This window comes from Chaetura pelagica, unplaced genomic scaffold, assembly GCF_000747805.2.
Source record: "Chaetura pelagica isolate M959 unplaced genomic scaffold, ChaPel_1.0 scaffold316, whole genome shotgun sequence".
Taxonomy (NCBI): domain Eukaryota; kingdom Metazoa; phylum Chordata; class Aves; order Apodiformes; family Apodidae; genus Chaetura; species Chaetura pelagica.
This window is the reverse complement of record NW_009953497.1, coordinates 1,646,127-1,656,539: the sequence shown is the minus strand read 5'-3', so window position 1 is coordinate 1,656,539 and position 10,413 is coordinate 1,646,127. Positions and strand designations below refer to the sequence as shown.

Sequence of the window (10,413 nt, the reverse complement as noted above, 5' to 3'; positions counted from 1 at the left end):
TGCTGAGTTATACATTTTCTTACTTTGCTCAGACACAGTTGTTTGATCATTGTGTTTCTGGTTTTTGAGTACGAATGGTTTGCAAAAGGAAAGTTTAACAGCTGGATAAAGTTGTCAGCAAAGCTTTGATCTTTTGAAGGCTGGGCCTGCCCACCAATGTGCAGACACAGATGCACAGACACACACAGATGTGCATGTCTGACCTGTGTGGGCCAACCTGGTGGTCTGAAAGGGCAAGACAGATTGGTTTCTGTAGCCAGCACTGTGGCCATCCTCACAGCTGCTGCCATTCACCCCACAGCTGGAGTGACAATACAGATGCTGATGACACTGAGTTTTTTAGTGTATAATCTGCCCAAGGCTTGCATTCGTGCTGCTCCTCATCCAGTAAGGCACCTTTGCTGCTCCATTGCTGGTTTTGAGCCCAAGGAGTTGAGTCAAGACAGAATGTAAACCTGTAACTCCAGGGAGACCTTCCCATCATGGACTGTAACACATCCAAAGGGCTGTACTTCACTATGGGAGGTGTCTGTACTCTTGTTCTTTCTTATTTGAAAACAATTCTCCCATGTTCTCAAAAAACTTTGTGATCACTGTTGTTGTCTCTGCATCTCTGAGACAAACACCCTATCCTTGAGAAAGTTTCAGAAGGTTTGTGTAGGTTCCCACAACAGAGATAATGAGAGGTCTGCAGGAGCCTTGGGTCCCAGGGATCTTCTCCCAGTGCAAGAGTACATGACAGCTGGAAACTGGTGTCTCTGGAATTATTCTGAAGAGTTAACAAAGCCCGTTGAGTCTCCTTGCCCTCCTGGAGGGATCCAGAAGGTTAAGGCTTCACTCCACAAACTTTTATAAACCTGCAAGACTGGGACATAAACAACAATGATTGACTGAGACTAGTAGTAAAAGAAATAAAATTCTTCTGACCTAACAGAGCTATTGGCTGTAAAACACCCAGGGAGATCTACCTAGAGTGAAGAAACACAAGGAGGGTTGTTTTGTGAGAAGGCAGCTCTGATGGAAAAGGTGGCAAATGTTTGCTTTGATGCTGAGTAAAAGTAGCCTGCAATCTCCCAGCCCTTGCAGCTGAAACAGTGACAAAATGGGGTGTGTCCTTGTGTGACCTTGGAATGACAAAGTGATGTCTGTGTGGTGCTGCTGTTGATCCCTCCTTTCCAAAAGGTGCATTCTGGCTATAGAAAGAGAGCTGTGGGTCCTGGAGGAGCACCTCTGTCCTACTCTTTGCCATCTTCCTATTTATAAGCTGGTATTTCCAAGCACATCTATGTGGCTGCATCTCCACAAGTCCAGCACAGGACCGTTATTAAACTTGATGTAATTTATTTGCAAGGATAGATTTGTTTATACACTGCAAAGTTGTCTGTCCTAATCCAAGTCTCCTTGAGCAAACCCTTCTGAATTTACATATCATAAAATAACTAGTGTTTTTCCATGGGTGGCATGATCTCAGGTAGCAGTGTAAATATTCTGCAAGTTAAATACCTTCCTACCAGTAACATAACCTCCCTGGGATCTCTCCAAACCTACACATATCTCAACCTTTGATGGGCCATCAGGAAAAACTGTTCTGCTTGTGCATTTTTCTTGACAACCTGGCCTGTTTTATTTGTTCTGTTGTTTGGAAGTGAACGCAGCCAGTGTTTGTTTCCTTTGATGCTGTCTTCATGTGCCCAGAAGATGTAGTACCATGTTTTCTTACAAATGGATTGGGTGTGAGTGATGAAGAGTGGCTGGAAAGATCAGTAAAAACCCAAACTGTCTTCTGTGAAATATCAGTAGAAGCTGACATTTAGAAAGGAGAAGTGCCTGATCATTAAAGGGCAGGTAATAAAGGTTCTCTGGAGGAGGCTTAAAACAGGATAGCTGGTGCTTTCTGGGAAATCTTTGTGTTAAAATAAAATGTAGAGGTGAGCCTTAGCCTTGTTCCCATAACTCCCAACCTATTTTGGAGACCACTCTGTAGCTTATGTTACTGGTGGAGGAGCTCTGCTCAAGTGGACAGCCTTCTAGACAGGTCGTGAGTGGAAAACTTGGAAAGATGTGGTTATGGTGAGCAACTCCTGAGGGGTGTGAAGGGGAGGGAAGATGAGCAAACCATTGCCCGTGGCCAGTCACAGGGAATACTACAGTCTTGATTTTGTAGAGCCATGGGCCAGCTCAGTAACTTGGAAGATTGTCTTGCTGGTGTTACAGCATGTTTAAAAAAGAAACCAAACAGAAAGGAAAGTGCAAACTGAATGTAGAAATGGAGTGGTCCATGTGTGAAAAAAACCTTGCTTATAAATGCAGAGGGGTCCCAAGAGACAAACTATCCTGTAACAATATATCTCCAGCACAGACTTGCAGTCATTGTTTTTCTCCCCAAGTAAAAAGAAAAAGTAACAAAATTGCTGATCTGTGCTCTTGGTGAAAGAGGGTCTAACCCAAACACCCCAAAGTGCCAGCTTGGGGGGCTGTCACATTGGAATAATATTGGCCTTTCAAGGCAGTTAAACACTATCAATGTACATTTGCCTTCCAGAAATACAATGACAAGGGATAAGTGATTATACAATTTGCTGAGGCATTTCAGTGAGTTCATTGGCTTGTAGCTTCAGCATTAGCCATGTATTAAGCAGAGAAATCTCTGCAATTTTCAGTGCCATTAGTTTGGGTTTCAGAGGGCACAGGCACATGGAAAGAGCTGTACACCCTTAGAGTAGGACACATGCCCTTGCATGTATCACTCTTATCTCTTGACCAGGATACTGACTTTAAAGAAGGTGAGGGTTATTTTTTTTTTTTTTTTTTCTGAAAGCTGCAGGAAATATGACCAAAAATGGTTATTTAGGAGCAAAATATGTCTGAACTTAAGCAAACCACAAGGGTTTGCTGCCCTGTGACTTTCCAGAGGCTCTTGGCACTGGGGTGAACATTGCAGAATGAGTTCTTTTCTCTTTAGGGCCAATTCTGCAGGATTTGTCACTACTCTGTCTTGTAACAGATTTGCCTGGCAAAAGTAACTCACGGCTGGTTGTGGGGTTGTTGTTTTTTTTTTCCTTTCCTCTTTTTTCCTGCCTCCTTGTCCCTTTTCCCTCTTTTCCCAATGTGGACTGCAGGTGTGGGCTGCTACAAGTAGGAGACAGAGTCCTGTCTATCAACGGCATCGCGACCGAGGACGGGACCATGGAGGAAGCCAATCAGCTCCTGCGTGACGCCGCCCTCACCAACAAAGTGGTGCTTGAGATTGAATTTGATGTTGCAGGTATGTTGCCAGAGGAACTCCTGCTCCTCACGGCCAGCTGGACTCTGTCAGTGTCTTTGTTAACCTGTAGGAGGGAGCATATTCACACAAGAGCTCAGAGGGAAGAGTGAGAGGAGCCTGTGAGGACCTTTTCCATTTCTTGTTCTCCAGTGTGCACCAAGATGCAGGGTCCTTCTTCTCATCCCTTCACAAATTCCTTCTTCTCACCACTTGGCTGAGATAAACCTAAGGATTAGATGAAGAGGCCACCTGCACTTTAAATATTTGCCCATTGATATGAAAAATATTTGAAATAGTTTGTGGCCTTGAAGCAAGTAGGGAGCCAAAGCTATTGGCTGGGGCTCAAGTGCAGCTTTATAAAATAAATGAAGTATTTTTCCCTTTTGAGCTGCCTCAGTCATGAAATCCATCATGATGTGAGTGCTCCACTTAATGTTCAGAGCATGTATTTTTAATGAGAATCCAAATTCTAACCTGAAGTCTGCAGGGCCTCAAATAACAACCTCATTTGAACCAATAAAACTGAGTTTTATGAGCTTGTTTTTCTTGCTCCCAAAGAAACCATCCAGACAACTGAAAACTCTCTCTTTTTTCCTGTTTTCTTTTTTGTCTGTTTTTGGTTTTACAGAGTCTGTCATACCCAGCAGTGGTACTTTCCACGTTAAATTGCCCAAGAAAAGGGGTGTAGAGCTTGGAATTACAATCAGCTGTAAGTATTACTCAGACCTGTACAAACTTAGGTGGATGGTTCCTGCCTCCATGAGCTGGTGGCTGCAGAGAAAAGCAGCTGCATGGAAGGTTGGGGTGAAGGATGGATCTTAACTGATCAGCTGGTCTGTGCTGCAGATTAGTGTTTTATTATATTAGTAACATGGCTTATATTTCCTTGCTCACAGCTGTAGTATGTTCCTTTTAAAGAAGAATTGCCTGGATCTGGGTGATATCCTGGCAGGGAGAGGTGGAGGAAGGAGAGAAAGTGTGAGATGAACCCTCAGCTTGAAAGGTAGAGAGGGGAATCTGCCAAGAGGAGGAGTAGGGTGAAGATGGTGATGGGCCTTAGAGATGGGGAGAGGCACTCGAGGGACAGAAGGGTGCTGGGCAAGGTTTATGTGCAAGTTGCTTTAACTAACTCCAGCCTTAGAGCACATCATCCACATGCCAAGACTTGTGGGCATTGAGAGAGAGAGACATAAACCTTTTTTCTGTTGTTTCTCTATTCTCTGCTCACTCTTGATGATTTATTATTATTTGTTTTTCTTCTGAAGAACATTTCTAATTTAAAGACCTTTTGGCCTCTGTGGAGAGGATACTGTAAGGGAATGAGATAGGCAGATTAATCCCAAATTCCTGGCTAATTTTGGATCTTCTTATGCCTTGCATGAGAGAATTTTTCCTTTATGGAAAGTGTGAGCAGGTGTCATGTCACTCATCCCTTTTTCACTGCTGGATAAACTGAGTTGAATCATCTCAGGTTTGCCATGCCCAGAGGCTGCCACCATCTCTCAGCTGAAACAAAGCAACTTGGGAAACTGCTGTAACAAGATCTTTTGTCTAAGTCCTCAGGAGCATGGACCCAGCTGTGTCTGGGGAATGGAGACACTAGGGGCACTTTAAAATGAGATAAGCTATTTGTAATTACCTTTTGGCATTTGCAGCATTAGTCAGTGAGCTAATTGGAGGTGTTCTGGTCCAAGTGGGGTGATTCTCAGAAGTGACATGAACATCGACAGGTTGATGGCTTTGCACCCTGTGTTATTTCATCTCTCTTCCCAGCTTCTTCTATTTGTGCCACGAGGATAATCCTGAGAAATAGCAGCACAGTATTTAACATTTGGCTTGGTAGCAATTACTGTCTGAAGACATCAAAGAGCTTTCTGAAAACAGCAGGGTACCCGTAATGACACCTCAGTGACAGGGGGGAGTGGGCAGAGCACAACAGGCCAGACTGCCCTGGGTTCCCAGCCTGTGTTCCCTGCCCCTGACTTGGCAATACAAGATGATGGATCTGCTAGCAAAAAAACTTCTGGCTTGAGCACAGTCAAAGTTTCACCCCATTTGAGCATCAAAGCTTTGTTTGTATCTGGGACTGGAGAGCAAAAGGAACCTGGGAGTTGCTGGCAAGAATATTAGTTTTTATTTGTGGAGTCTGACTTAAATGGGATCTGCTTCAGATGTGCATTTACACTTCAAACGAATCTTTATGTTGAAAATATTTTCACTTGAAATTTATTTTAAAAATTGATTTCACACACTTTTTGGAAATCATCACTAAATAAAAAGAAACTGACCCCTGAGTTTTATATAGTCAGATACCCATTATCCAACTACAAAGCAGATTTTAAACTATATAATAGATTTGATTTTTTTGCATCTTGAACATACTTGCAGGACATTATTTAAATAATGCACACACATAGACTTAAGAAATATTTCAGTTCTTTGCTGAGTCAAAGCCAAAATTATATTTACAAATGGAGCAAGTGACAGCCAGCTGGAAAATGCAGTGGTGAGGATGAAATGCTGGTTAAATCTTAATTCTGCTTTCATATCTTAGTCCATATAAGCTTATGTCCACATGATTCTTAGCAAATTAAATCATCATTTTGTCACTCTGCCTCTGACCAGGCAGATAAATATACTGGTTTCAATATTAAAACCAAAGCAAGCAGCCGTATGGGAAGTACCTCCTGCAGAGACATGATGTGTACACAGGAGTGTGATGGAAGCAGCAAGAGAAAAGAGGTAAAAATAACTCTGTTTCGCTCAGTTCCTCCCAGTTCTGCTGATTTGAATGCTTGTATAGATCTGGAAACAGCTTTTACAGCTTCACTTCTGACAAGGAAAGACGTTTAACTACTGTTTGCAAATAGAGGACTGGGTTTACTGGCCTCCCACATTGGATCTCTGGTCCCTACTCTGTAAAACTTTCAAGGGATGACAAACTAGAGGGGGGTCAGTAGAAGACCCCTTGCAGGATGACCACAGAGTTGAGTTTGTTCTAAAACTGTTGTGGTCCAGCTACACTGTTGATGAAAGATGAGTTGCTTTTGTTGAGTTTTACCTTCTGGCTTCAGCAGGCTCATGTGTAGTTCATTCCTCTGTCTAGGAAGGTTTGCTGCTGCCTTCAAACACAGGCATAAAGTGTTATGACCTCACCAGAGAAATGCTATAGAAATAAAAGAGATCAAGTTCTTGCTGTGCTGTAGCTCTCAGAGCTAATTGGGAGATGGGCTAAGTAAAGGAGGAGAGGGCAGGACTCTTGATGGATGCGCTAGAAGAATTCGTAATGGAGCTGGTTGCAGGAGGAGCCATAAATCTGCTAGAAAGCCTCATAAAAGGGCTGAAAGCACCAGAGGATTTTGTATGAGGAGGGAAGGTGCTGCTGGTTCTGGTAGGAACAGACAGAGTGGGTCTGAGCTTGTTCCTAGTGAGGGGCAGATGTTTGCTGAAGGCATTTCATCTTTTCTCAGGTGTCAGGGTTAGCTGGAGAGAGAAGGCTTGGGCTGGGTGAACCCCCAGGTGTGGCTGTGCATATGGCTGGGTGCATGCAGATGGGTTTCTTCCCCCTGCTCAAGCACAGCACAAAAGGATGCAGCAAATTAAGATGCATGATGTAAATATTTGTGTATAGCATTATTTCCCCTTCAGTTCCCCATAGGATGAATAGGAGATCCAAGCAGTGAGTCTCTCACTGACTGTGCTTTGTATTTCTGTGGCACCTTAGGGCCCTCAAGTCTCATTTCAGTCTCCAGCTACACAAAAATTAGCAAAGCAAGCCACCAAAGCTGCCTCATGTGTGCTGCTTTCATGCACTTTGTCCAGGGGTGAAGTGACAGGAAGGCAGCAAAATCACTCTCATTTTCTCCATGGTCCAGTGCCTTGGTTTCTGTCCCAGGGAGGAGGCTGCTTTTGTTTGTAAAGCAGCCACTGTGACTGCAGAGCACCCTCCTGTCTGCTCCACCGGGTTCAAAGACCTGTGTGAAGCTGTGTGCTGTGAAGCTCGACTGTTTGCAGAGACTTCCAAGGTGCTCTGAATGGTGGGAGTGCAAAGATGTACAAAAAGAGATTTTTGACAACGGGTTGTGAAGATGTGGGTCTTGTTGGCCTGAACTACTCATCTCTATTAGCAGAACACATGCCATAAGTGCTCTGGTCTTGCTGTGTTTGGTCGTAATGATACAGTTATGGCTTTGTAGGTTTTCTGTAAGTCTCTTACAAATTAAAAACTCCACCAGTGAGAAGGGAGTAGTTGTGTATTCTTGTGTGTTCAATACCTGACCTCTTAAAATAAGATATGGATTTGTTATTAGCTTGTAGAAAATGATACTTGATTACACGAAAGATTGCTTTTTGTGTTGATTTTTTTTTTGTTTGTTTTTTGTTTGGTTTTTTTTTTGCCCATCTCAAATATCCTCTCCAAGGGCTGCTTGTGGCATTTGCTGAATGATACAGGTGTGTTGTTGTTACTGTTTAAACAGATAGTGAAATTACTGTTCATTTTAGCTATACATTAATGCTTCGTAGAGCAAGTTTATCAAATTACCTTTATATATCTTAACAAATCTATTCCTGTGCCCTTGACATGAAGTACTGCAAATAAGAAGCAGGTAGTGTATCTGCTTGTGGGTGATGAAACTGGAATTTGGATAGACAGATAACTTTGATTAAATCACTTAGGCAGTATAATCACTGTCTTAGTGAGAAGATGGGTCTGTGAGCCCAGCAAATCTTTCTGTGGTGGCACTGGGTTAACCTGGGACCTGCCTCCAGCCTGGCACTGTGTGTCTGCAAGCATTAGGTGCCCAGCAGCCCACTGCCCTTCCACCTCCTAACACTGCAGCTTCAGCTGAGATTTGCAACTGATTCACTCTGGTGCTTTTACCCAGGTGGGATGTTCTCTCCCAGTTTTGCTTCCTGGAGATTTAAAAGGAAATAGGTCTGCAGTGGGGTGAATATCCTGCTAGAGTGGCTGATAATTTATGCATCTGCTGCAAAAACTAATGAATGATAGAAGGAAAAGCTGGGTACTGGGGATCTGATTTTCTCTGCTACTTTTTTGTAATTGATTCTGATTTGCTTTTATTAATCTCATTCCTTAGCTATCCTTGGATTATTGGCTTTCTCATTTTGTTTGTTTTTTTCTCATTTATAAATGCTTGCTTTCTTAAACATATTCTTATGGTATGATTACAGTTTCTCTAATTACACATTGGCAGAGTGCTGCTTTGGCTTGGTCAATAACAAAAGACATTTATAATGAATTGATGCATGTGAGATATGTGCTCCTGCCCCTTGGAGGGGAATAAATTACCAATACAAGTCATTATGCATTCTATTAAAAACACAAACTGGACATGTGTTCTGGCCTCATCATCCATCACAGAGTAAACAATAAGTGAGTCAGAATCCCAGCAGAGGTGGTGAGAGACTGAAAGCAATTTATAAAAAGTAAATAACAGTATTGATCAACTCACCATTTTATCACTACCCTGTCACCACTGCCAAGCAGTGTTTTCATTTGGAGTTTCTACCCCATCCTGCATTTCTATCTTCACCAGCTGTTGATTTATGGAGCTTTCTCTGGGCCACTGAAGCAGATTTAAACTACCTTTCGTACTTGTAAACCTACCAAAAATATAAATGTATCTGAAAAAGAGCCTACTCCTACCTGAAGTAGTTTGCCCTGGTGGATGAAGGCCTGTCAAGGGAGAGTGTGGGTTTCTGCACACCAGCTTCTGCCTCTGTCTCTCCATCCATCTCTTCCCTCTACTCCCTTTGCTGCCTTCTTGGTTTTACAGACAGGAAAGCAAGGCCCAAAAGCAAGGCTGGGCATCTGAACCATGTTTCCTGCAGCAAATAGAATTACTTCTCTTCCTTTGAAGAGAAGTAACCACTCTGACAGCAGAAATGAATGGATGAAAAGGCTTTACTCATCTCTGCAAGTGTCTTAACTCCAAACACTGCACCCCTAATAAAATAATAATGTAATTCAAGGGTTTTTTTAATTGCAGGCAAATGGGAAATGCTTTATCTAAAATCTCACCTGGGATCTAAGTATCTAATGTCTCTGACCTTGACTGAGTCACCACTTCAGTGACATTGCAGCTCTCCTGCCTGATAACAGGGCAGTGTTGCACAGAGGCATGTTGTCACCCTGTGTGAACAGCCCAGGAGGGTTAAAATCATGGGTCCCAGGGGGCTGGGGTAGTCAGGGGCAGCCTGGTCCCAGCTGACAGGTGGAGAGCCCAGCTGAGTGCTCTTCTGGGGCAACAGGTAGGTTTTTGGGGTGCCAAAGGTGAATTAATGGAGTTAGTAACCTCTGTTTAAAACAAATAGCATGTGACTGTTCTGTGCTTTGAGATTTCCTTTCCTTAACTTTGTATCTTATGCCTCTTGAGAGAGAACAATTATTCATTAAATCTCTCTAACTTGCCCTTCAGATTTCTAAGTGCTGACTAATAACAATGGTTTTCTAAAGCTTTTCCATTTTATACTAAGTGATTATTTCAAACAGAAGGCAGCTATTTATTAAAGCTTGGGTGCTCTGCTGCAGTTGTACGTGGCTCTTCCTTTTCACCAGTTTCTGTTGGAAAAACACCTGCTTCCAAAAGACACATAAACAAAACCAAGAATGGTTAAATTTTAAAATTTGCCTTGTTTCCTAATGGACAAAGCACTTGGTCTGTCACCCTTGGTGCTGGTACAGGCAGCCTGTGCTACGTCCAATGCTGACACCTATTGTGGAGCTGCGGAAGGACGAGGTCTTCTCTGCTCAGGGACTGACCACGGGTAGGATCCCTGCATGTTGCAGGGCTTGTAGGGCAGATGCTGAGATAAACACCATTTCTGCAAGCTCGAGGCATGTTGTTTTCTGCACTTGCTGGTTGTTTTTTTTGTTGTTGTTTTGGTTTTTTTCCCCTCCTCTTTTCTCTTTTTATCATTCACAGTCTTTGGACATACCGTTCCAGCTGTGACATGGTCAAGTTTAGAGATGGCCATGCCCAGCCCTCCACCAGGCCTGTGGAGATCCTGCCTAACCCCTTTCTGTCACACTGACTCTGCTTTGAAACTAATAAACAAACCTTGTGGGAAAAAGCATTTTTGCTGGATTGCTTTGACACAACCAGGGTAGGGCAAGATTCAACATG

At 43.0% G+C, this 10,413-nt stretch overlaps 1 protein-coding gene across 1 annotated transcript in view; it reads left to right on the top strand.

Annotated features, from left to right (window-relative positions):
• GRIP2 (glutamate receptor interacting protein 2) overlaps window positions 1-10,413 on the top strand; it is a 58,659-nt gene that overhangs the window by 23,194 nt on the left and 25,052 nt on the right. The window contains exons 12-13 of the mRNA XM_009999292.1: window positions 3,120-3,265; window positions 3,894-3,974. Coding sequence (XP_009997594.1) covers window positions 3,120-3,265; window positions 3,894-3,974 — 227 coding nt within the window. The remainder of the gene's footprint in view (window positions 1-3,119; window positions 3,266-3,893; window positions 3,975-10,413) is intronic.